The following is a 26,646-nucleotide window of genomic DNA, read 5'->3' as shown; positions in this document are numbered from 1 at the left end:
GGATTCTCAAAAGGACCAGCTTCTTGACAACCCTTTGCAGAAATCCTGAAATGAGGGAAGGGAGGGGATGGCTTATAGTACTGGACCTGCAGTCACCTAACTCTGAGATGGCTCAGGCTACCTAAGTTCTGTCTGGCCACCACGGTAGCCTCAAATTCAGGACATTAGCCTCACTCTACTGAGAGGCTGGAAAAAAAAAAAAAAAACAGCATACTGTGCCTCTGGGAGCATCCAGTGGAGGTTTTGCCTATGGTTTGGGACCCATCTTGGTTCTGCAAGAAGGCTTCCCCAGGGAGCACATCCGATATCCCGAGAGACAGGTTAAGTTCTCAGCCTCAATTTGACCTCCTGGGCCACCTGTCCCTTGAAGTCACAAGGTGGCACCTCCTTATTTGGTTTCCCATTCTCCCTAGGATCTGCTTCCCTGTGCAGGTGAACCGGCTGCCTCGGGAGACCCTGCTGTGTGCCACACTCTACGCTCTGCCCATCCCCCTGCCTGGGAGTTCCTCTGAGGCCAATAAGCAGCGGCGTGTGCCCGAAGCCCTGGGCTGGGTCACCACCCCTCTCTTCAATTTCAGGCAGTACGTGGTTCCCAGGGCAGCGCCTTCTTAGCCTTGGAAAGGAAGAAGAAGGATAGAGAGAAGGGCCCGGCTGCTGCACTGCCCAGTGCCCCTTGGGAGAGTTGGCCACTTGGGGCTCACCGACAGAGTCCAGAGGGTCCTAGCCCTGGTGGAGGGGGCCAAGGCACAGGACTAGAAACCAAGACAGTTGATGTAACCAAGAGCTTTCTGGGCAGGACTCTATGGCACAGGAGGGTTGGGTGCTGGTGGGGGAAGTAGGCATGGAAATGTAGTGCTCAGGTCACATGCTATCGGGTGCTGTCATTGGAAGGGCTTTAGAGGTCATCTAGTCCAGCTGTGCTTCATGGGGCATCTCCACCACCAGGTCCTCCCGAGGCTTCCTAGACGGCGTGTGCTTTCATAGGACTTATGAGAAGGAAAGCCTATGTTCTTTAGGGGAAAATGACAAAGAGAAGTTGGGTGGTGGCTTCCAAGGCAGATTTTTGGATGGGGGAGCAGGAGGAAAACCACCTCCTTCACCATTGCATTCGTTGGCTCATCCCCACCCCATCCCCCTTAGAGTCCTGACCTGTGGTCGGAAGCTTCTGGGCTTATGGCCAGCAACACAGGAAAACCCCAGTGCCCGTTGGAGTGCACCTAATTTCCACCAGCCGGATAGCGTCATCCTGCAGGTGAGACCCTGGCCCCAGGGCCCTCCCTCCTACCCACTGCTCGGGACTGCTCAAGAGCCAGCTCCATGTTTTCTACCTTCCAGTTTGGGCTAGAACGGTAAGGGAAAGTGCTAGCACATTGGGCACAGGATGCTGATGTGATCAGGGTGAGTGTGGTTGGACCAGGAGTCCCGGAGCAGGAGAGAGTTCTGTGGAATCTGTGTGCTGTTTCCTGGAGGTCAACTTTGACCTCAAGGAGCCTGAAGGCAGGGGCTGAGCACCTCCACCCCTAACCAGAGCTCAGCTCCTTGGAGTCCCTTGTGTCGAACCCTTATATTACTGAGCCTGATGAAAATCTGAGTTGTTTCCCCTTGGAGCCTGAGGGGAAGCCGGCCCTGCAGCCAGTCACTCCAGTGCTCTAGGGGAGCACTGCCCATTCTCTGCAGAGAGGAGGAAGGGGTGGTCAAGCCCAAAATCCACAGACCGCCTTCTGGCTCCCCCTTTTTACCATGGGGTGCTTTGGTATGGAATATGGAATATCAAAGTGGGTATAGAATAAAATAGAATGATAGAGAATGAAAGCTCCAGAGGCAGGCATTTTTGGCTGTCTTAACTAACTATACTCGATGCCCAGGACCTAGAGCTGTTCTTGGCACATATCACGGGTCAATAAACATCTGTTGAATAAGGGAACGTAGAACCCCTTTTGAGAACTGGCTGGCTCAGCTCTGATGCCCAGTTCAGGAGACAAACATCTGGCGGCAAAGAGCAAGGGGACTCAGGGTCACAGGGTTTAGAGTCGGTAGGGCCCTCATCGGTCATGTGGTCCCACCTCCCATCAGGCAGCTCTTCCAGGGGCTCAACCTGGTGACACTTCTGTCCAAAGATATCGCCTGGGCCCGGCCCCCTCCCACCTGGATACTCTCAGTTTCCCGTTTTTCTCCCTCTCCCTGTTTTCTCATTTTTTTGCTGGAAGGGACTTTAAGGACCACCAAGTCCAACAGCATTATTTTAAAAGAACCTTCAGGGAAGGTGGCCGTGGGAGGTAGGGAGAAGAGCAGGGCCACCAGTGTGTGACAGAGACTCTATAGAGACCTGGGAGGTGACATTCCTCATTCTCTGGCCTGTTCTCTCTCCTCGCTTCTCTGGTACCATCCTCCAGATTGACTTCCCCACCTCAGCCTTTGACATCAAGTTCACCAGCCCCCCCGGAGACAAGTTCAGCCCCCGCTATGAATTTGGCAGCCTCCGGGAGGAAGACCAACGTGTGCTTCAGAACATCATGCAGAAGGAGTCCTTGTACTGGTGAGGTCTGAGGTCTTCCCCACGTGTGGCTCAGGCTCCATTCTGTCTGACCTGTCACCTGCCAGCTCCAAGTCCCCGCCCTCCTGCCTTGGGAGGGGAGGTGGAATGGAGTGGGCATTGCCTCCTGGGCAGGAAGCGGGAGAGAGGGCTCTGCAGAGGGCAGCTTCCGGGATCTTTTTCATGAGCTGACACCAGGCAGAATGGAGAGGCCAGGGCCAGGGAATTAGACCTAGGAATGCCCATCCCTACATGGGAGCTTGGCCCAGACTCCCTCCTGTCTGGCCCCGGGGACCAGAGCTTTGCCCCCACGCCCCAGATATGCTGTCTACTACCTGTCCTGTCCATGGGGACAGCTGGCTCCGTCTTCTCCACCCTGCCCCCCACCTCCTGCCCCGGCCACACCCACAGCCTTTGCATTTCTCTGGCCCTGCCGCTTTCCAAAAAGGATCTGGTGTCAGGGCAAGCTGGCAGCCCTCAGGGGTAAGTGAGTCCAAGCTGATGTCATCCCCGGGGGCTGCTTCTCTCACTGGGCTTGGAGTGGGTCGGGTGAGGAGGGACCCAGAGCTGGATTTGCTGGTGGGATGGGGCTCCTCCCCTGCCGGCTCTCCCCTTATACCTCTTTGGCTCCTGCCTTGGGCAAGGCATGTCTGTGTGTGGCGGGGTGGGGGGGGCAGAGAACAAGGGAGACAGGGCTCATTTCCTGTCCCACCCAGGGAGCCAGAGTAGCCGAGCAACTAGAGACCCCCACCCCCACTCCTCTGCTGACCCCTTGCTTCATTAGCCCGTCAGCTCCTTTCTCCCATTAGACACCTGATCTCAGGCAAGGCTTAATTAGCTGTGGGTTCTCTCAAACCTCCTTCTGGTCCCAGGAAGCCCCAGAGGCTTCTCAGCCATCCAGGCCCTGCCATGTGGGGGCCACTGCCCTCTGGTGGCTCAACTTGGGAGTGATATTCTAAGGGCATCCACAGGACGGTAGCAAATTTGCTGCCCCTCGCCTTTGTCAGTCTGACTGAGAGATGTCCCGAAATGTCAGGATCAGAGAGGAGATTTGGGCCCCAGCTTCCAAACTTTGCTTCACACAGGACAATCACCTAGGGATCTTTTGAAATTTTTATTTATTTATTTTTGAGAGAGACCGAGACTGTGTGAGCAGTCCAGGGGTAGAGAGAGGGAGAGAATCCCAAACGGTCTCCATGCTGTCAATACAGAGCCCAACGTGGGACTCGAACTCACAAAACCATGAAATCATAACTTGAGCTGAAACCAAGAGTTGGACGCTTCATCCAGAGTCACCCAGGCGCCCCTAGGGATCTTTTAAAAATACCGAAGCCTGGTTTCCCAGGAGGGTCTGACTCAGCTGGTATTCCCTGTGGCCCAGGCATGGGGACTAAACAGATTTCCCCCAGGGGACTGTAATGTGCAGCAAGGTTTGGGGACCACTGAATGGGAGAATGTGTAGCATTCTCTTGGAGAGTGAGTACCCTGACCTCTGACTGAAGGCACTCCCTGTCACCTCCTCCCCTACAACCCGCAGGCTCACTGATGCTGACAAGAAGCGCCTGTGGGAGAAGCGATACTATTGCCACTCTGAGGTGAGCTCACTCCCCCTGGTGCTCGCCAGCGCCCCCAGCTGGGAGTGGGCTTGCCTGCCCGACATCTATGCTCTCCTGAAGCAGTGGACCCACATGAACCACCAGGATGCCCTGGGGCTCCTGCATGCCACGTGAGTTGCAACACCCAACACCCACGTTTCCTGACCCTGTGTTCCCTCCAGAAGCCCCGGGGCTTAGCACTGCCCACTAGGGACCTGAGCCAGCCCTGGGGAAAATGGTAATGTGGTCTAGGAAATTCAGGGCTCTTTCACTTCTCCTTTTTTTTTTTTGCCTTTTCTTTGTCTCATTTCCCCGCAGCATTCTATTATGAACATTTTTCAAGCATACTACACAACTGAAAAATTCGCAGTAGACCTCCATGTACTTCCTACCTAGATTCCGACCATTTAACTGTTTGCTGTATTTGCTTTATTACGTGTGTATCTATCATCAATCCATCAATCCATCGTATTTTTTTTAATACATTTTAACCTAAGTTGCAGACACCCTACCTCCCTCCCAAACACTCCAGCCTATATATATCATTAACTAGAACTCAGTCTGTGTTTTTTCCTTGGAGGCAAAATTTACATACAAGGAAATGCCTGAGCCTTAGCCTGTACATTTGCTGCATCTTGACAGGTGCACCCACGCCCCCGTGTAACCCAAACCGTATCACTTAGTTCGACATTAAGATCCTCTCTCTTTCCCTCTGAAGGGTCCTCTGGGGACACGCGCCACCCGTCTCAGACCCCTGGGCTGCCTTTTCCAGATGGTCCCCAGTATTCTTGGCTTCTTTCTTGCTTCTCTCTTGCTTACTAATTCAAATGTACCCAATCCATGTGGCTTGCCTTCAGGACTTTTTGAGGCAACGTTTTTGCTAATCTCTGCTAAATTAAATTCTGCCAAGGGGGCACTGGCTTATATGAAAGTCTGTGATTCTTCGTTCTACGCCTGGCTGGTTTTACATTAAATGATGGCACCAAAAAGACACTCTCGTGCTTTAGTCCACACACGGGCTCTCTGATGACAGGAATTTCTGGCACAGTGGGAGTTCAGGAAAAGATCTTCAGTAAGGGGGTGGACGACTTTGTCCGGTTTCCTTTAGATCCTACCAGGAATGACGGTGGCCACTGTCCTGTTTCCCCATGGCCCCTGCTAGCTCTGACCAGGGGACAGGGCCATCCTCAAGGGTTGCTCTCCAGACAAGGTGCTAAGGATCGCAGGTTCTGAGACACCTCTCCTCTCTCCAGCTGTGTCTCCGAAGCCGAGGGGCGAGGGTGGTGGCTCACTCCGGTGCCGCAGCGCCTGCCGCTGGGTCATCAGGGCCCGGGCCCTTGTTTTGCAGCTTCCCGGACCAGGAGGTGCGTCGTATGGCTGTGCAGTGGATCGGCTCGCTGTCGGATGCTGAGCTCCTCGACTACTTGCCTCAGCTCGTGCAGGTGGGCGGGCTGGCCTTCCCTCGGGGCCAGATGGTCCCTTCCCCAGGCCCCAAGTCAGCTGGCGCTGACCTTGTGGAACCAAGGGTCCCCAGGACCGTGGCGGGTCTAGACCGAGGGCAGTCAGTACATCTTCCTACCCACGTTCCCCTCCACAGGCCCTGAAGTATGAGTGCTACCTGGATAGCCCCTTGGTGCGATTCCTCCTGAAACGAGCTGTCTCGGACTTGAGAGTGACTCACTACTTCTTCTGGTAAAACCGTGTGTGGAGGTGGGAGGCAGGCATTCCCTCGGGTGTATTTTACTCTCAGGTGTGCAGGGGTGGGGAGCTGAGCCGTCTGGGTCCCCGTGCATGCTTAACTTACCATGTGGCCGCAGGCTAGCACCTTCTCCTTGGTGGGGGGGTGGGGGGTCTCAGGCCCAAGGGCACAGTGAGGATCACCCCTGGCCGTCCCTTCCACCCACACATGGCACAAATATAAAGGCGAGGGGCGCCCAGGTGGCTCAGTCAGTGAAGTGTCCGACTTTAGCTAAGGTCACGATCTCGCAGTTCATGGGTTCAAGCCCCACCTCAGGCTCTCTGCTGTCAGCACAGAGCCTGTTTTGGATCTTCTGTTTCCTTCCTGCCCCTCCCCGCCCTATCTCTCTCTCACAAATAAACAAACCTTTAAAAATACATATATAAAGGAGAAGTGAGATGCAGGGGACTTTGAGCTCTAATTAAAGGCGCCGCGGGCACAGACCAGGAGACCGATGAACACCTCTGTATGAGGTCTGCACGCAGAGTCGATTTCCCTCCCAGGTTTGGGGTGGGTTTTACAGGGAGCCAGAGCTGGATTTGACCCCATTCCCCCACGACACACCCTCGCCTGTGACGCCGAGTGTCCCCACTACGCATGCCCTCTGCCTTGCAGGTTGCTGAAGGATGGCCTCAAGGATTCACAGTTCAGCATTCGCTACCAGTACCTGCTGGCAGCCCTGCTGTGCTGCTGCGGCAAGGGGCTGAGAGAGGAATTTAACCGCCAGTGCTGGCTGGTCAATACCCTGGCGAAGCTGGCCCAGCAGGTCCGGGAGGCTGCCCCATCTGCCCGGCAGGTGAGCCCCGGGCTTTTGTCACTCATCAATAACTCCTCAGGCATCCTGACCAGCTGGATGGCACTTGACCATCTGTGATTTAGGGACTGGAACAAAGTGCCTCTGTCTCTAACCCATAGGCCACAAATTGACAGTCTGTGAGCTGGATACAGCCCATGGATGGGTTTTGTTTGGCCTGCAAAGCATTAAAATTTTTACTTAACGGTTTGCTTTAAAGGCTTAGCACATGTGTATGAGTTGTTCGCTGCACAAGAGCACCCACACAGAGAGGGCAAGTGTGGGCTGAAATCTAGTCCACTTTGTTCACTGTGCTGTGAGCCATCGGTCAGGGCTGATGCTACCCAGAGTGAGGACCTTTATCTGTTCGTACAACCGGGCTGCGTTAGGCCAACGGTGTTCCTGGATGCCCACATTTAAACATTGGGAGAATTTAAAGTCCAGATTGTTGGTTTTTCTTGGCAACAGCCCGAGCAGCCCCACCCCCTCGAGCTGCACTTGCTCCCGCGGTCACTGTGGCCTGCCTCACACTGTCATGTCATCTGCCTCGCTTCTGTAGCTGTGTGGGCTTGCTGCCCAGGCGCTGGCCCAGGCGCCATACCCCAGGCTGCAGTGCTTTTCCTTCCTCACAGCCCTGGGGGATGTCCACACCTCTCAGAGAGTGGTGTGCATACCACCCGCTCCTGGGCACCCAGCCCCGGGAGAGGCCTGGTTCCGAGTGGCACCTATGGGCACCCTCTCACCCTTGCTCTCTTCTCCCTCCCTCTCAGGGGATCCTCCGCACGGGTCTGGAGGAGGTGAGGCAGTTCTTTGCCCTCAACGGCTCCTGCCGCCTGCCACTCAGCCCTAGTCTGCTGGTTAAGGGCATCGTGCCCAGGGTGAGTGACTGGTGGGTTTGGGAGCTCTTGGAGCTGGGAGGGCTCAGTGGAGGTGAGGCCTTCCCACGCTGGTGGGACATGAGAGACATTAGGAAGAAAGGCATGCCAGGGCCTCTTCCCAGCGGTCGCACGTACGGGCTTTGGTCTGATGGCTGTACCGGGTGGAGGAATTGCGTCGAGGGCTGATGACATTGGGTTTAAGTCCAGGCAGCTGTCCTCTGTCACTGCCGAGCACCGCCTTGTGCCCACGCTGTTCTGAGTGACTTATGCTGGTTATCCCATTTCACCCTCACAACCCTTACAAGTTGGTACTGTTGTGGGCCCCATTTTACAGAGGAGTAGACTGAGGTGTAGATGGGAGTCACGTACAAGTAGGTTGTCTGCCGAAGGGATAAGCGTGTGGATATCGGGGCCAAGGCTGTAACAAACTAAAGCAGGGCAGTGGACGGAGCAGCGGGGTGGGGGCGGGGAAGGAGTGTGGGCTCCCGAGAAATCTGGCATGAATGACGAACAGGCCACCCGGCAGGAGCTTGACTTGACCCACGAGGCTGAGGCCATCTTCCTTCGTGACCCGCGTCACCACCCTCTCTCCCGTGGCAGGACTGTTCCTACTTCAACTCCAATGCCGTCCCCCTCAAGCTCTCCTTCCAAAACGTGGATCCCCTGGGCGAGAACATCCGTGTCATCTTCAAGGTGAGGACACTTCCCAAGCCTGGTGGGATGAAGAGAGTAGAGGGAGGGGGAGAAGGGGGGGCCGAAGGGGGTCTGGAGCTCCAGGGCAGTTCTCTTCCTCTTCCTTGGTTCTACCATTTTCACACATGAAAGACTATCTGGTGACAAAGGAAATAGACTGATTCTGCGTGGGCCCCGTGGGCTGGCAACAGAATGTTGGCAGGCGGAGTTAAGCAACTGGCAGCTCTGTATACAGAAGGATAAGCTTTCTAGAAGGCAGGCTGTCCCCACAATGAATGGGCACAGTGGTGATCTGCTTGTACCTGGGCGCATTCAAGCAGAGGCTGGATGACTGCATCACACAGCAAGGTTGAAAAGGAAATTGAGATAACAGGTGCAGGTTGGACTAGATGAGCCCTCAGGTCCTTTCTAGCTGATGCATCCATACATCCGTGAGTCTGAGAAGTAAAGGATAGTCGGAGAGCACATAACCTAGAGGGAGAGATGAAGCGCACGTAGCGACTTTGTAACTCATTTATTGGCTGTGTGTAGGCACCACATCCGAGGTATAAATGCTCAAGTTTAAGGAAGGCTTGATGCTCAGGAATTTGATCAGTTCAGACAGGGATGTGGGACTGAAGAAAGAGCTGAAGCATCATGTGGGCAAAATGTGGTTCCTGGCCCATCGCTGGCGGTTTGACCTGGTGTGAGCCTAGATGGGAGGTGGGAAAACCGGACAGTCCCCTGTCACTGTCTGGGCCAGTGTAGTTCCCCTGGGGGGATCTGGGAGCTGGGCGAGGCGGTGGAGGTGAGCCCTGGTCATTTTCTCCATCCAGTGTGGGGACGACCTGCGCCAGGACATGCTAACCCTGCAGATGATTCGCATCATGAGCAAGATCTGGGTCCAAGAGGGGCTGGACATGCGCATGGTCATTTTCCGCTGCTTCTCCACAGGCCGGGGGAGAGGTCAGTTGGGGAGTGGGGGGAGGGCACCCCTTTGCTTACTGTCCTTCTGCCCATGCCTCAGCATGTGTACAGAGAGAGAAGTGGAATAAAAACAGACTTGGCGGACATAACACCCAGACCTATTGTGTGGACTTTGGGGCCCGATTCAGACAAACTGACCATAGAAAGGGATTTTTTTGAAACAGTAGGGGGGAAGTTCAAATAAAGACTGGGTCAGGTTAAAGAATAATTGTTAATTTTTTGGGTGGGCGAATGGCACAATGGTTATGTCCTTGTTTGTTATACTTGAAATATTTACGAGTCAAAGGACAGGTCTAGGATTTGTACGGGGGCGCGCATCTGGCTCAGTGGGTAGAGCATGCAGCTTTTGATCTCGTGAGTTCAAGCCCCACACTGGGTGCAGAACTTACTTTGAAAACAACAACAAAACACTCCGAAAAGGAAGGAGAAGCAGAGTTGGGTGAGTGAAAGGTGAAACATAATTAGCAAAATGTTGATTAATTTTTGAAGCTGGATGATGGCTACATGTGACTTCATACCTTTCTTGTTTCATATGTGTGTGTCTATAAAGTGTTCATACATATATATGAATATCCATAAACATTATTCATACGTGTGTGAATAATACACACACACACACACACACACACACACACACACATATGAAAATTCCAAAACTAAAAGTTAGTTCATAGCTGCTCTGCGTTTTTTGTGGTTTAAAAAAATTTTTTTTAATGTTTATTTATTTTTGAGACAGAACATGTGTGGGGGAGGGGCAGAGAGAGAGGGAAACACAGAGTTCGAAGCAGGCTCCAGACTGAGGCGTCAGCACAGAGCCTGACATGGGGCTCGAACTCATCATGACCTGAGCCGAAGTCGGACTCTCAACAGACGGAGCCACCCAGGCGCCCCTACTCTTTTTCTGTTTCTAAGGGAGACTAAAAGAGACCCAGAGTCCCAGTGTGGACTGTGAGGCTTGGGGAATGATATTTCTTCCACTGTTATCCTTCTCCCCTTATTATCAGACTTTGTCCACATATCCTAGAGCTCAACTGATAGGGAAGCATCCAGCCAGGCTTCTAGGGTTCTGTCGCCATGGTCCCCTCCATGCTGCTCTGGACTGCCACAGCCATGCTTCCTCTCACAGGGATGGTGGAGATGATCCCCAATGCCGAGACGCTGCGCAAGATACAGGTGGAGCACGGGGTGACCGGTTCCTTCAAGGACCGGCCCCTGGCGGACTGGCTGCAGAAACACAACCCCGGGGAGGACGAGTATGAGAAGGTAGGGGCGGGGCTGGGGGTGAGGCGGGGTGGGGCACGCTTGACCCAGGCCCATTGCTGTGTTAATACAAGACCTGTGCACGCACAGAGGAGATGGGCTCCGCTGTGTCAGGAGGAGGCAAACACACTTGGGTCATGGGAGCCTCTGACTATCTCAGGTTTGGGTCCGATGACTGTGGTAAGCTGACTGAGAAGATCCGCCGGCCTGTGACTGGGAAGCTGTCATTGTATCCCCCTGGCAGAGTGCACTTTGGAGGAGGGGGGCCACCTTTCAAGAAAGGGCCTGGACCCCTCGTGATCCTGGATCCCGGGTGTCCTCAGAGAGCGTCAGTGGCACCTTGTAGAACAAGGGTTAGTGGGAAGAGACTTCAGAGATCATTTTAATCCAACCCCCCCCTTTCACAGGTGTGAATTCAAATTCACTCAGTGGTTCCCAAGGACAGCGCTGTTTTGAGGCAAGGCAGAACCCAGGATGAAAGTTAGATATGAGAGATAATAGGAAAGGAGACTGACCTGTTCCTCTGGTGGACCATTGTCACGTGGTAGGGCCTTGATGGCCTGCTGGTCTGCCATTCCACGGCTGTAGTCTGCGTTAATTTAGTTTAGGGTAAGGAACAAAGTCATGATAACCAACTCATAAGAGACTGATTATAAACCAGAACACTAACTTTTATCATGTAGCTTCCAAGGGGACCTCAGTACTACTTGTCCCTGAGGCAAAACCTATGGAACAGCCAAATTATAATCAGAATGTTGGTGTGGTTAACATCTAATGAGATGATTCTAGACAGCCTTAAATGTTTGCAATCCCGGGATTTAATTCCTGGCCTGCCGTTCTTTCTTTGTATTCTTGTGCCAGCCCTTCATATCTTATTACTTTAAGTGCCACCCATTTGCTGACGTTGTCCAAAGCCATTCCCTCGTCTCTCCCTCAAGCTTTCTGCTCTGAGCCACCTGCTTGCTGGACACCTCCGCTTGTATTTTACCTGTCCCTCAAACTCCTGTATAGACAAACCCAAGCCTTCTCTTGAAACCTGCCTTTTTGTGTCTTTTCTGTCAGTCAATGGTATGAGTCTCCGTGCAGTCACCCGGGACAGAGTCAGGAATCTTCTTAAAGCTTCCTTCTGCCTCCCCTCTGCTCTTTAAAGCCCTGTTGGTTTTTCTTCCCTGGTATCTCTCACATCTGTTCTCTTCGTTTCTTTTTTTTCACCTTTGTGCTCTCTGTCCCCTGAACCACTGGAATGCCTCTCCTTCTGTCCTATCTTCTACTCCTATGGCTATCCCCTGCTTGACGTCAGAAGTTGTTTTCCTCAATAACGTATAAACCACTCATGTGACTTCCCTATGTCCTAGAAGAAAAGTCCAGCATCCATAGCGTGGGCACACAAAGCCTTTGGTGATTCGGCCCCGCCCACCTCCTCTCTTCTGATAACTTCTGCTCCAGCCATCTGTTCCTTTCCTCACCCCTCAAAACCCACCCTCTCTACGTTGCCACATTCAAGATCCTCCACCCTTGGAGAGGAGTAGTATGGATTCTTTCCTCCCGCCCTTCCGTCCCATATACTATTTATTACTAACATACATTTTTCAGGTACTAAATGGCCACCATGCAGAGACACTGCCCTTGGTGCTGGAATTATGATTTCTTCTGGCCAATATAATAAAAAGCCATAATAAATATTGTAGAAGTTCGTATGGCAAGACTTCACAGAGAACCCAGCTCTGTGCCTTTGTGTCTACTATCAGTCTTTCAAAGGTAGCTCTCTGGGACCTCTCAGCTCTTCTAGTCCCTCTGCTAGAACAGTGCTGGTAGTTTGTTCTGACGACCTCCAATAGGAGAGGACGGAGAGCTCTCCGTCTCCTGGCCGCTGGCTCAGCAGAGTTCTCCACATCCTTCAAGGGAAAACCCCTTAAGTCAGGAGAGCTCCTTTGGTCTGGTGAGACTTCGTGCAGCTAATGTTCCACAGAGCTCAGCCGATGAGACTGGAGTCATTTACCCACAGGCTTATCGCTATTTTGTGAGTCAAGATAGGATGCGTCCGGGGTGGAAAGAGTGTCTGAGGCAGAAAGACAAGCTGATGGACACGAAGGTCCAGACTAGGAGGTGATGGGTAATGTTTCTTCTTGAGTGGTTTGTCCTCAGTCATCTATTTCCCTTTCCTAGGAATGGTCTTTTTCTTCCAGAAGGTGCATTCTGTGATTTTATAGATTTTCTGTTCTCAGATTCCTGTGGATTAGTCATCTGGTTTAATTAGACAAGTGGCAAGGGGTTTCTGGTGGCTTTTTTTTTATTAATATGTTTTTATAAGTTTTTATTTATTTGAGAGAGAGAGTGAACAAGGGAAGTGCAGAAAGGAGGGGCAGAGAGAGAGAATCCCAAGCAGGCTCTGCCGTCAGCGCAAAGCCTGATGGGGGGCTCGAACTCACGAACTGCGAGATCATAATCTGAGCTGAAACCAAGAGTCGGATGCTTAACCAACTGAGCTCCCCAGGCACCCTCTGTGTGGCCAGTTTTGAAACAGACCTTATGGATGGCCAAGGGGCTGCAGGGAGAGAAGATCCCCAAAACCCTGGGGAGAAAAAAAGCATGAGCGTTGAGTGAATGGTGGTAGCAAGTGGGGCTGTTGGGGCTCCATGGGGGAGGGTGTGTGGGAGCTGGAGGGCCTGGGACTCAAGGCCCTGAAGGATGGGTGGAAGTTGGTGGGGAGAGGCTGGGGCGGGGCCACACACTCCCTATCTGGAAAGCTTTCTCTCAGTCTCAAGTCTGTCCATTCCTCATTGGCTACCACAGTTTTTGCCCTCTGTGGATGAGTTTTTCTTGATTCTTAGGATTCCTATAAACCTCACAAAGAAGACTCAGAGGGTGAAAGGTGTCCATGTGCTAGTTCCATTATTTTTACTTCTTGGAAAGACAAATAAGGGGACAGAGAGGTTGACCCGATCACATAAGGTGGATCGAATCCCTCAGCCCCTCTCCTCCTGCTTTAAACTTAAAAATATCCTCACGTGGTTTGCTAACGAGAGATGTCTGATTTTCAAGTGTAAAACACCCCTAGGAGTGTTGAGCTGCCTCAGCTCTTCTTTGGAGTGAAACAACTTTAATTAGTTTAGCGTTTAGCTGCTACCAGGAACCCTGGGTAAGGGAGGTGGGTGGGGGCAGGGCGAAGCCCGGACGGACGCTGAGCAGGGTCAGCTGAGCTGACTGCCTCCGTGCTGTGCTTGAGCAGAGACGACATTCCTAAATGCCGTCAACACGAGTCTTCCTATCTGATAAAGTCTCTTCATTCAGGGCTGGTCACGTCTGGGCCCCCAGATGAGTACACGGTCTTTCCAACCAGTTTCCCTAGGAGAAAGAAAAGTGCAGAAGAAAATGGATTGCAGATCAAGTGGTAGAGATACACACACAGGCCCTCCGTCACCTTATACCCCGTAAGACAGGAGAGACGTTTCTCTGCCTTCGTGTGTATGTCCGGACATGATGAAGGCTGAACGGGCAGTGTGAGGGGCTGTTGGGGCTCACGGGGGAGAGGGCAGGGCTGGCTGAATTCCATCCAGCTGTGGCCCCTGGAGTCCCTCGGAGCCAGCTTTATGTCCTGTCCTCCCCTCTGCCTGCCTCCCTCCCAGGCCGTGGAGAATTTCATCTATTCCTGTGCCGGCTGCTGCGTGGCCACATACGTCTTGGGCATCTGTGACCGGCACAATGACAATATCATGATGAAGACCACCGGCCACATGTTCCACATAGATTTCGGCCGCTTCCTGGGCCATGCTCAGATGTTTGGCAACATCAAGCGGTGAGTGTGGTCTCCTGTAGCCAGGGTGTGTGTGGGGGCCAGGAGGTCAGCAGAAATGGTCCAGAGCTGAATGCAAGTCCGTGATGGAAAGGACTGTACTGTGGTCCCTGAGCTGAGCAGTGTGGGAGAAGAGAAGCCGGACAAAGAGGTCAAGGCCTTGCAAGGCCTTGGGGAAGAAGGTGGGGACCAGCTTTTCTCCCTCCCTGTGGAGGAGGGAGCATAGGGAAAGGAGCCCAAACCACAGTGAACGGGAATACGATTAGGTATCTGCAAACAAATATTCGTAGCTCACAGACAGGGAACCAATGCAGGGTGTCTCTGGAATCGTTTCAGATTAAGGTAGGAAGAGAAGGAGGATAAAGTGAGAGCCCCGGCTCTCCAGGTGCCCACGGGTGGTGAGGGGAGCCACTCTCTGATGTGCCCCACGAGGTGGGCTCCGTCCTCCGTGTTGACCTTCTACCCATGTGCTCCCGCGGCCCAGGGACCGTGCCCCCTTTGTCTTCACCTCGGACATGGCGTATGTCATCAACGGGGGTGACAAGCCTTCCAGCCGCTTCCAGGATTTTGTCGACCTTTGCTGCCAAGCCTACAACCTCATTCGCAAGCACACCCACCTCTTCCTCAACCTTCTGGGCCTGGTGAGGAGCCCCCGTCTCTCTCTGAACCCCTCCTTCTTATCATCTAGCACCTTCTTTAAGACTCCCTGGTCTTGCTTCGGAGGATTTCTGGAGATCTGTTTCTCTCTGAGGTCTAGATAAAGACAGGGCCCAGACTGCTGGGGACAGCGGTATCTCTGTAGTGTCTGACTTCCTGCCCCAGCCCCTCCATTCCCGTGGCCGTCCAGCCACTGCCCACGGCATCTGTCTCTCACCTTCTAAGAGGTTTGGGGAGACTTGTCGTAGAACATCTTGCCTTCGTGGGAGAAGAAGCAAGGATTCCTGGTTGTTACTGGTGCCCCCGTCTCTCCGACTTTGCTTTTCTTCTAGATGTTGTCTTGTGGGATCCCTGAGCTCTCAGACCTGGAGGACCTCAAGTACGTGTATGATGCCCTGAGGCCTCAGGACACGGAAGCCAATGCCACTACCTACTTCACTAGGTAATGCCCTGCCTGGGGGAGGGTGGCGAGGAGGGAGAGGGCTGGGGAGACAGGAAATGCTCAGCTCAGATGGTGGAGCTTAGAGCTGACAATGCGCCTTGTCCTAACTTTGCCTCTGACTTTGTAAGTTACTTGACTTCTCTGACTCAGTTGTTGGTGCAAATCTTTGTGTAGAGCCGCTGTTCTTACTTACGTCCTTGCCAGGTGTTGGTCAAAGACTTTGTGAGATGACTGTGGGGTTTTAGGCATTTTTAGCTCTCTGGATCAGAACCTTTCTGTTTATCAAAACACAGAGTCCCATGTTCCCATATTTGACAGTGTTGTTAGTCCCGCTGCATAAAAGCAAGGAAGTATCTAGGTGCTGATGTCCGTAATTCTGTCTGTGTCAGTGATGTCTCCGTCTTCTCGTGTGCTTTTTGGAACGTAGTGAACCGAGTTTTCTCCGTTGGTCTAACATAGAGCCTCTCCTTTTAATCTGAAATCTGTAGATTGGACAGTGCTTGGTGAGGCTTCACTGTACTGGACACCTACTCTTTGTACACATTTGCATGCTGACCCTGTGGTGGGACCCCTAATTCCTTCCTATCTTGGTTTAACCATCTGTGGCTCAGGAGGGCAGTGAGGGGAGACCAGACCCCAAGATCCACATGAAGAAATTGCACATAGATGATTGTGTGCCCGTCGAGCCCTCTACGAGGATATTACACAGGCAAAAGGATTCTGTCTGAACTGCGTGTGGGTCTCAGGTGTCAGGGGGATATTTGCTGAGCTAACCCTGTCCAGCCAGTGGGGACTTGGGGTCGTGGTTACATCTCTTCCTTCCCATCGTCCTGCATCAACAGGTTGATTGAGTCCAGCCTGGGCAGTGTAGCCACAAAGCTTAATTTCTTCATCCACAATCTGGCTCAGATGAAGTTCACGGGCTCTGACGACCGGCTGACCCTTTCCTTTGCCCCCCGAACACACACACTCAAGAGCTCCGGCCGCATCACTGATGTTTTTCTCTGCCACCATGAGAAGGTTTTCCACCCCAACAAGGGCTACGTAAGTGTTTTCTCCAACACAACCCTGCCTTGCCCCCCGCCACCCCCAGCATATTGAGATTGTGTCTCTTCACACCTGCTCGTGGCCACTGGAGTCGTGAGCCTCCCGTGTCGGAAGTCACAGTCACAGACCACCTCCCTCTCTCATCCGCAAGCAGGCTGCTGGAATCAGGGAGCTGAACTGAGTGGCTTGACCTCTGGGTCAAGGGTCCTCTGAAACATGTGCAGGAAATCTTTGCTTTCAGATTCCTGCAGACATAGGATCTATCATCTTCTTCTTTGGAGGCACATTTGCTCTTTTCCTTCTGGAAAGTGCACTCCCTCAACACACACACACACACACACACACACACACACACACACACGGCACACACATACCCTCTTCTGTTCCCTTACCTCCTCCCTTCATTGGGTACACAGGGCTTGGCAGGTACTGTCTAAGACTTGGACCTTTGCAGATTTATGTGGTCAAGGTGATGCGAGAGAATGCTCACGAGGCCACTTACATCCAGCGGACGTTTGAGGAGTTCCAGGAATTGCACAATAAACTGCGTCTGCTCTTCCCTTCTTCCCTGTTGCCCAGGTAGCTGCCCCCTTCTTCCCTGTTGCCCAGGTAGCTGCACAGGGAGACCCTGGGGAGGGACAGGGGACCGGCAGTGGGCGGGACTGGGGGATCCCCAAACTGCCCTTGCCAAGATCTGCTTGTTTCCTTGGCCTGGTAATCAGTGTGATGACGAGTGCCCCCACTGCTCCCCACTGCTGGCTGGCATCTCCTGACTCAGCCCAGCCTTGAAAATAAGCTTGAGACCACCTGTGAGAAGGAGAGAAAACTGGGTCTAAAGGCAGAGGACTGATGGAATCTTTGTTTCAACGTTTCTTGTCTTTTTTTTTCCGTGTTTGTTTATTTTTGAGAGAGTCAGAGAGAGAGAGAGAGAGAGACAGAGCATGAAAGGGGGAGGAACAGAGAGAGAGGGAGACACAGAATCCAAAGCGGGCTCCAGGCTCGGAGCTGTCAGCACAGAGCCCAACATGGGGCTCAAACTCATGAACCGTGAGATCATGACCTGAGCCCAAGTCGGACTTTTAACTGACTGAGTCACCCAGATACCCCTCAAAGTTTCTTGTCTTTTAAAGAGTAAAAGATCTGCAAAATTTGGTATATGTATATACGGTGGGATATTATTAAGTCTTGAAAAGAAGGAAATTCTGCCACCTGTGACAACACAGATGACCCTTGAAGATCTAAGTGAAATAAGCCAGTCACAAAAAAAACAAATCTTGTGTAATATTTCACTTATATCTGGCCCTAGAGTACCCAGATTCCAAGAATTCAGAAGTAGAGTGGTGGCCAACAGGGCTTGGAGGGAGGGAAGGGAGTGGGGGGTTGTCTCATGGGTAGAGTTTTAGTTGTGCGACATGTGAGCCCTGGCGAGGGATGCGGTGATGTGCTTCATGCCACTGAGCCCTACACTTAGAAAACGGCTAAGATGGTAATTTTTGTGTAATGTGTATGTCACCACAGTTTTTCAAATGCATTTTGACCTTGATCGGGGAAAACTGGGGGCTCCTGAGGTGGGGTTGAGGGTGGGGAGCCACAAGGCTCCGTCCAGAAGCCTGGGTTTTCTTGTCTGGCGGCCCTGGAACTGCCCTAGAACTGCAGTGTGAGAAGCTTCGGGAAGGCGCATGTCGCAGGAGCAGGCCCCGGAGCTGCGGGAGGAATGGGGCATGCGGGGCAGGTCGCTAAAAGTGGTGATGAAATGTGACCGAAGCCTGCCGCCTCTTCACTCTCTTTCCCCTTCTTGCCCCTACTGCGGTCCCTTGGCCCACCTGCCTCTCTAGCTTCCCTAGTCGCTTCGTGATTGGTCGCTCGCGGGGAGAGGCCGTGGCCGAGCGGCGGAGGGAGGAGTTAAACCGCTACATCTGGCACTTGACCCACGCAGCCTCGGAGGTGGCCGAGGTGAGTGGGCACACTGTCGTGGGTTGTTCCTGACGCTTGGGTTTGGCGGGGAACTATGTAGTGGAAGCTTGGAGGGTACGCGCCCCCTGGCGGTCAAGGACGGGACTTGGTTCCTCTGGGTCTGACTGCAGAGTAGGGGGAGGAGGAGGAGGCGGGAGAGAGGGAGGAAGACGAGAGAGGGAGGGACGGGGCTCCAGCGTCTGGGGTCAAGCGGGTAAACACCAAACGCGTGTAGGCGGGCATGGGTATCAGAGACGGTCCTGGAATGCTGCAAGTGATCAGAACCTTAAGAAAAAAAGATTTTTGAGCAGGTTGGGTGTGTATCTACCTAGGTTGTTTTTTTTTTAAACAAATGGTATTGTAATTTGGTATTTTAATGGGCATAAAAACAAATGTAGGCATCAGGAGCCCCAGCCCCCGACCCATCATTTAACTCCATTTCCATGTTTCCTTCCTATTTGTCTATAGGCCAATGTGACTCTCACTGCTTTATACTGGTCATAGCTCCAATATCACTTGATAATATTTTTTCTCGCTTGGTGTTTATATAGTAAGCAGAACTTTGAATATCTGTACGAAATTATACTTTGACTTGCAATACCAAAATCTCCTTAACCATTTGCTTCTTGAGAGATATTTAGATTATGTCTCCCCGCCTCCTCCAAGAATGCTAGAGTAGGTATTTTTCACACATTTTAGTTTCTGTTTTCCCTACCAGACTAAGGAATCATTCTCCAGAGTAGGATTCGTGGTCTCTGTTCAGAGCTGCCTCCGATATTTCTCTGTTTGAAAAGTGTATGTGTGTCCATGGGGGGGGGGGGCGGGCAGCACAAACAAACAGACTACTTTTGACCTGATGTGACTTAGTTTGTTTTTGGGGTTTTTTTCCTTTTTAAAGAACTTTTTATTATGAGACCTTTCAAACATCTAAAAAAAAGCAGAGAAACAGTATAATGAATGCCTATATCTGCATCACCCAAAGAGTTAGTATTTTGCCATATTTGCTTCATCTCTTTTTTGTATGAAGTATTTTTTTAAAGATTTTTATAAGTGTTTATTTATTTTTGAGAGAGAGACAGAGTGTGAGTAGGGGAGGAGCAGAGAGAGAGAGAGAGAGAGAGGAAGAGAGAGAGAGAGAGGGACACAGAATGCAAAGCAGGCTCCAGGCTCTGAGCTGTCAGCACAGAGCCCTATACGGGGCTCAAACTCACGATTCATAAGATCATGACCTGAGCTAACATCAGATGCTTTAACTGACTGAGCCACCCAGGCACCCCTGTATGGAGTATTTTATTTTATTTAAAAAAAGTTTTTTTAATGTTTTATTTATTTTTGAGAGAGAGACAGCATGAGCAGGGGAGGGTCAGAGAGAGAGGGAGAAACAAAATCTGAAGACAAGCTCCAGGCTGTGAGCTAACTATCAGCACAGAGCCTGATGCAGGGCTCGAACCCATGAACCATGAGATCATGACCTGAGCCGAAGCCGGACGCTAAACCAACAGAGCCACCCAGGCACCCCGTGTATGAAGTATTTTAAAGTAAATCCTAGACATCATGACATTCTATCCCTAAATACTGTGTATTCTTTATAACTGTAGTATCATATCATCTACTACATAGTCCATATTGAAAATCTCCCTACCATCCCCAAAAGTCTTTTTACAGCTGGTTGGTTTGAGCCATGATCCAAACAAGAAGTGCATATGACATTTGGTTGTTCCATTTTAGCAAGACTTTTTAAATCTGGAATGGTCCCTTTCCTTTTTTTATGGGGTCGTTGTCTTGAAGAGTGACTGTGTGTCTGATACCATTTCAGTGTGATTTGGTGTACACCTTCTTCCACCCCCTGCCCCGAGATGACAAGACTACGGGCACCAGCCCAGCTCCCAAGTCCTCAGGTACGCTGCCCTCTCTGTGACACTCCCGCCAGCCTCTCTGAGCCGTTCCCAGGGGTCGTCTCTCCCGTCCCCCTCCCTCACTCCGTCTCTTTGCCTACGGGCTAGAGGATCTGGCTTCCTGCTCAGGCTGTGGGGCCCCAGGCTCCTCGTGCACAATAGCCAGCTGGTGATGACACAAGACAAATTGGATAGAACGTCTCAGCCCCACTCTAAATCACATTCACAGATATCACTTGAGAGTTCCCCCATCTGGTATCAGGAACCTGACTGGAAGATACAGGGGGATGGGTGGGGGGAAGGGGTAGAGGAACATGGCGACATCTGCCTGGCACCAGGTGGGGACAAGACTGCCTCCATGACCTCTCTTGGTTTCTTTGTGACTCCAGATGGCTCATGGGCCCGGCCCGTCGGGAAGGTGGGAGGGGAGGTGAAGCTGTCCATCTCCTACAAAAACAATAAACTCTTCATCATGGTGATGCACATCCGGGGCTTGGTAAGTACACACCCATCTTCCCGTGGTGCTTTCTGTCTCTTCTGGTAGTTCTCTGACTGGTCAGAAGTTTTCTCCCTTCGTCTCAGGAGAGTAACCACGAAAGTTACTGAGTACCCCCGGTGGGCCCACTACCAGGCCAGGCCTAAGATAGGACCAAGCAAGCAATACCAGAGACAGGTTCTTACTCCCTGTGGTCTTTGGCAAGTAGCCTAATTGCTCGGACCCTTATTAAAATGAAGATAATGTTAGTATCTACCTTGTAGAGTTATGGAGGGATTATATGAGATAGTGCATACAGAGCACTTAACAAAACGCCTGGTGCTAGTGTTGTAATTATGATGATTATTATAAGGAAGAGGCCCAAAGGGCTTAATACTTGGTTGTAGCGATAAGGCAGCCACATGACGTCCCCAGAGCATAATCAAGGCAGTGTATAATTACAAAGTTTTTGGTAGGAAGGGGAAGGGGACTTGTATTAAATACCTGCAATGTGCTGGACTTTCCGAGGTTGGGACTCTGGTGTCTGGCAGGAACGTGAGCTTTGGAATCAGAGCTCCCTGGGTTTTACTCTTACGATTTTATTCATTTATTCATTCATTCTTCATTCATTCATTGAACAAATCTTCATCAGGTGCCTGCTCTGTGCCGGGCACTGACTTATTAGCTCTAGATCTAAGGGTAAATAGACAAAATACAATCCCTGCCTTCAGGGAGCTTACACTCTAGTAAAAAGAGGCAGACAGACAAATGGGTAAAGTATATGGCGGGTCAGATAGTGGTAAGTGCTCTGGAGAGAAATAAGGCAGATAATGAATACTGGGGTGAAGTAGTGGCAATTTTGTCAAGAGTGGTCAGGGAAGCCTTCACTGATGAGGAGGTGTTCAAGCAAAGCTGGAATGAGGGGAGGACTGTTCCAGGGAGGAGGAGCAGTTAGATCCAAAAGCCCTGGGTCCGGAGCCTGCCCCGGGGTGTGCTGGGAACTGCAAGGGGTCCTTGTGGCTGAAGGCTGCAGAGCAAAGGGGAGACCAGTGGGTGACGTGGCTGGAGAGGGCACAGCCCTCCAGACCCCGAGCCCCACAGTCAGGACTGTGGCTTTTACCAGGAGCGAGATGGGAACCATTGGGGGCTTTTGAGCAGAAGCATGACAAGATCTAATTAAAAAGGATCAGGCGGGACGAATCACTAATTGGCTGGCCTTCAGCAAGCAACTTAATCTCTCTCTGACTCCCTTTCCACCTCTTGGGGGTTACTTGGATCAAATGACAAAATAGACAAAGGCATTGGGCAAGGCGGGAAGATATCTGGGGACACAATGGCTCAGTCAAAACAGACCAGCATGCCCTGAGCATTTGTATGAAAGTATAGACCGGATATAATAGGCCATCGGATTGCTGTTTTTGTAGGACCCCTGATATTGTCATGGTGTATATTTCTTCCAGAACGGAGGAAGCGGGGAAGCAGACAAAGCACAGGGCTTTGCAGGGAGCCAGGTGTGTGGGAGGAGAGTCCGGATCAGGTTGTGATCATAGGGATGGTGACAAGCACACAGACATATGAGTCATCTTTTTTTAACATCTGTAAAATGTTGACTCCCTTTGTAGCAACTGCTCCAGGATGGAAATGACCCGGACCCCTACGTGAAGATTTACCTCCTTCCTGACCCTCAGAAAACCACTAAGAAGAAAACCAAAGTGGCCCGGAAAACCTGCAACCCCACCTACAATGAGATGGTGTGTGGGGGAGGGGCTGGGGTTGGCCAACAATACCTGTTTGTGGAAATAAAGTTGTATTGGAATGTGGCTGCTTTCATGTAGCAGCCTCAGGATTGCGTACTCGTGACATAGACCAGACTGTTTGTATTCCTGTCTGGCCTTTCATGTAAACAAGTGTGCGGACCCTTAGGTCTGGGATTCCAGAGCCTGGGCAGGGCCTTGGCCCTGTCCCATGGGAAGGAGGAGACTGCTGGGCCTTTGCTGATAATGAGCCGTGGCCCCAATAAAAAGCCCTCACCTGCGGGGCTCCTGGGTGACACTGTTGGTTGAGTATCTAGTAGTTGGTCTCCGCTCAAGTCACGATCCCAGGATTGTAGGATAGAGCCCTGCATGGGGCTCTCCACTGAGCATGGGGCTGCTTGAGATTCTCTCTCTCCCTCCCTCGCCCCCCCCTCCGGCTCACGCTCCCTGTCTCTCTAAAATAAAGAAATGGAAAAAAGGAAACTTTTTGTTTTAAGGTTATTTTGAGAGAGACAAGGTACAAGTTGGGGAGGGTTAGAGAGAGCAAGGGGACAGAGGATCTGAAGCGGGCTCTATGCTGACAACAGTGAGCACAATGCAGGCTTGAACTCAGAAACCATGAGATCACGACCTGAGCTGAAGTCAGATGCTTAACCAACGAGCCACCCATGCACCCCAAGAAAAAACTGGAAGCTTTTAAATAAAATTTTTTTAAAAACCCTCACCTTCCTGAACTCTAAGCAAAGAACAAAGTTCGTTCCTTCCTTCTTTTTGTCCTTCCTTCTTTCTATTTAAGTAATCTCTACACTCAACATGGGGCTTGAACTTACAACCCCGAGATCCCCCGAGGTGAAGCATCGCTTGCTCTTCTGACTGAGCCGGCCAGGAGCCCCAAAGAGCAAAGTTCTGTAAAGCTCTTCTTGGGTTCCAAAGGGCCTTTTCTATTCCCGTGGCCTCTGGTTGGGGAGATAAGTCATCTTAGCTCAGCCAGATCAGACCACCACAGACTCCAGTGTCTCCCCACTCTGTGTCCCCTCTCATCCTGCTCTCTGTATCCGCAGCTGGTGTACGACGGCATCCCCAAGGGGGACCTGCAGCAGCGAGAGCTGCAGCTGAGTGTGCTGAGCGAGCAAGGATTCTGGGAGAACGTTCTCCTCGGGGAGGTGCACATCCGCCTTCGAGAGCTGGACCTGGCCCAGGAGAAGACTGGCTGGTTCGCACTGGGGTCTCGAAGTCACGAGACCTTGTGAGCCCAGCAGAGCTCCCCTCCGATCTCCTCCCTGCCCAGGACCCCAGGCTGGTGGGGTGCAGGGGGAAGAGGACTCTCCTTTGCTCGATGTGCCCTTTCCTTGTGAAGGGACAGAGCCCTTGGCGGGCTCCCCTCTCGTCCAGGCGGATTAAGCCCCTGTGACGGAGACTGGGAGAGGAAGATGCTCTCTGCTGTCCCCCTCCTCTGCCGACTGCGTTGGGGTCGGCTGCGCGGAGCAGCTGCACGGAGGCTGTGAGGTTGCAGCGAAGTTTTAAGTTTACCTTGTGTCAAGGGAGCAATGCCTGGCTGGGGGTGCGTGGGGCGGGCTGTATGAATTAGCGTTCTGAGGGAGGGTGGGTGGATATCTTTATTTTTATTTTTAAAAAATGAACCAGTAATGTTGTCCTGACTGGACACGGAAGCCTCGGAAGGCAAACGAGGAAGACTCTGAACGTTTCGTATCCTTAAGGTTCTTATTGGACTTTCCCCTACGGTTCTGTTGGTTTGCTTGTTTGTTTTTCCATTTTGTGTTTTTCTATCTATAGGAATTATTGGGGAGGGGCCCAGTGGGTCCTCGGTCAGAGCCCTCCCTCTCTAAGGGCAGGGCGGGGAGGGGCGGGGCGGGCTGGCCTGCTGGGCTGAGGCCTGCTGCGGGCCTTTCTGATTTTGCCTCCAAAGGAGAGCGATGTGATACCTAAGTGTGTAAGGAAGGACCTTCCCAATGGGCCCTGCAGAGGACCCGTGTTCAGGGACCTGGGCTCTTTCAGGGGCAGTTTTTCCTTTCATCTTCCCCAACTTTGCTAGGCCTCGCCCCAAATCCAGTCTTCTACCCTCCATTCTCATGGCCTTTTTGGGGACCATCGGTCCCTGTGACTACGCTGGGGGTGCTCTCCATAGGTCTCTCTCCCTTCCTCTTCCCCGGGTGGGATGAAGTGCTGCCTCAGCCCTCAGATTTGGTTCCCCCCAAGGGCACCCTGGCCCTGGGGAGGGGGACTCGGCCGCAGATGCCAGTGTGGCCTCACCACCCACCACACCACCTTTTTTTTTTTTGTATGCTGCTCTTCCCAAACTCCATTTCTGTCACATTTTTAAAAAATAAGACTTTCCCTCATTCTATGGGGCCATAAACCTATTTCGTCTGGAGCCAAAGGGATGCCCTAAGCAGAGGAAAAGGGGCCTTGGGTGGGGATTCCAGTGATGTTCTTTGGTTGGGAGAAGGCCGGATCGGAGGGGCTGATCGATCCTGGGAGCCGAGCTAGGAGTGAGAGACCAGGTCTCTTGTCTCTTACATTTTTTATTCCTTTCCAGTTGGAGTTAAGATTCACTCTTGTGCTTTACTCCAAAGGGCTGTGTATTCCTTGGAAGAAAGGGGGAGAGACTTTGAATTTGATACTAACTTTTTAAACCCGAATTGGCTGGATGTTCCCCAGGATCGGGGTGGGGAGGGAATCGAGGATGCTCTGAACTGTCCATCCCAGCTTCCTTCTCAGCCCCAAGGATCAGAAATTCCCCCGTTTGCTGACTCATTCCATAACTAGAGAAAAAGGCTCCACTCGCTGAAGCCACAGGGTAGCCGGGAAATGTAAGCTTTCCTTTTAGGTTAAAAATGTCAAGGCTAAGGTGGCCACCGTGGGGGAGGGGCTGGAGGAAGGGGGAACAGGGCGGGGGAACTCCTCCAGGTGAATGGACCAGAGATGGGTTACTGGCTTTTTGCCTGTAGCTCATTTGATTTTGACCCTCTCTGCCCCTGATTTAAAGAGGTGTTTCTGTACCCTCTTCCCTTGTATCCGCTACTTTCTCTGGAATTGTATTTTCTAATAAATGACATTTGAGAAAAACAAAACTATCGTTTTCAAAACTGGTCGATGTTTACGGTCAGACAGCTGGTGTACAAGATGAAAACAATAATAGGGGTGGTCTTACGATTGGGAACTGGGCTGCACATTGGTGCACCGCCCCAGGCATTTGACACTTGTCAGCCAATGCTGGCCTCCCAACGAGGTGGTCAGGTGAGCGGGCGTATGTATCCCCACTTTATAGACGAAGAAACAGAGGCTTGGAGTAACCTCTCTTAAGGACACAGCTCAGCAGCCTTGGATCTGGAATTGGAATCTAGGATTGACTCCAAACGTGTGCAAACTCATAGGTAATGTTTATTACAGTCCTTTAAGTTGGTGTAACGTTTGTTAGTTTTCAGAGCGTTTTAATATAAACGAAGTCATTTTTCAGCTACCGTTGAAAAGTAGATATGGTTCGTTCATTAGTTCTGTCCACAATGGTGTATGGTGCTTACTGGTGCTACATAGTGGATGCCTCCATTCACAAAGAGTACAGTTCCTGGGGTGGGGCGCTGGGTGCTGGGCGCTGGGCACTGGGCCCCGTACCAGCCTGAGGGTCACAAAGACAAACTAAGACAATCTCTGCGTGTTAAGAGTTTACTGCCTAGGGGCGCCTGGATGGCTCAGTCCGTTGAGCATCGGACTCTTGATTTGAGCTCAGGTAATGATCTTGAGGTTCATGGGATCGAGCCCTGCATCAGGCTCCCAGCTGACAGCACGGCGCCTGCTTGGGCTTCTCTCTGTCCCTCCCTCCCCTCCATAAATAAATAAACTTTAAAAAGTTTACTGTCTAATGATATTTAACCAACCCCATTTTCTAAAAGAGGAAACTGATGCCTTACTACTATTAAGTCATTAGAACACAGCCGTAGCCCAGAACCCACCAAATGGAAGAAGGAGGCCGTGTGACCCCTGTGCCAGCGTTTCACCCAAAAGTTTTCAAAACTCTCCAGGGGGGTGTCCTGTGTCACACCGGGAAATTTTGTGAGGCTTCCAAGGGACTTTTTGAGTAGTAAACAGTGGGAAGTGTTACCCATGTGCGGTGTTTCTAAGTGGTTTTGAGATGTCACTGCAGTCCTGGACAAGT

At 51.7% G+C, this 26,646-nt stretch overlaps 1 protein-coding gene across 1 annotated transcript in view; it reads left to right on the top strand.

Moving 5' to 3' along the window:
- Positions 1-25,564, top strand: part of PIK3C2B (phosphatidylinositol-4-phosphate 3-kinase catalytic subunit type 2 beta) — a 65,441-nt gene extending 39,877 nt beyond the window's left edge. Inside the window, exons 14-34 of the mRNA XM_029933391.1 lie at positions 414-581; positions 1,141-1,252; positions 2,394-2,536; positions 4,071-4,259; positions 5,477-5,570; positions 5,726-5,820; positions 6,482-6,662; positions 7,430-7,537; positions 8,138-8,230; positions 9,046-9,175; positions 10,323-10,459; positions 14,083-14,252; positions 14,734-14,890; positions 15,239-15,348; positions 16,191-16,392; positions 16,850-16,974; positions 18,231-18,348; positions 20,165-20,246; positions 20,633-20,739; positions 22,341-22,469; positions 23,534-25,564. Coding sequence (XP_029789251.1) covers positions 414-581; positions 1,141-1,252; positions 2,394-2,536; positions 4,071-4,259; positions 5,477-5,570; positions 5,726-5,820; positions 6,482-6,662; positions 7,430-7,537; positions 8,138-8,230; positions 9,046-9,175; positions 10,323-10,459; positions 14,083-14,252; positions 14,734-14,890; positions 15,239-15,348; positions 16,191-16,392; positions 16,850-16,974; positions 18,231-18,348; positions 20,165-20,246; positions 20,633-20,739; positions 22,341-22,469; positions 23,534-23,722 — 2,839 coding nt within the window. The 3' untranslated portion in view covers positions 23,723-25,564. The remainder of the gene's footprint in view (positions 1-413; positions 582-1,140; positions 1,253-2,393; positions 2,537-4,070; positions 4,260-5,476; positions 5,571-5,725; positions 5,821-6,481; positions 6,663-7,429; positions 7,538-8,137; positions 8,231-9,045; positions 9,176-10,322; positions 10,460-14,082; positions 14,253-14,733; positions 14,891-15,238; positions 15,349-16,190; positions 16,393-16,849; positions 16,975-18,230; positions 18,349-20,164; positions 20,247-20,632; positions 20,740-22,340; positions 22,470-23,533) is intronic.
- Positions 25,565-26,646: the final 1,082 nt, after the last annotated feature.

The sequence above is a fragment of the Suricata suricatta genome, chromosome 3 (genome assembly GCF_006229205.1).
Source record: "Suricata suricatta isolate VVHF042 chromosome 3, meerkat_22Aug2017_6uvM2_HiC, whole genome shotgun sequence".
Classification (NCBI taxonomy): domain Eukaryota; kingdom Metazoa; phylum Chordata; class Mammalia; order Carnivora; family Herpestidae; genus Suricata; species Suricata suricatta.
The sequence above is the reverse complement of the archived record's forward strand: the minus strand, read 5'-3'. Positions and strand labels throughout refer to the sequence as shown.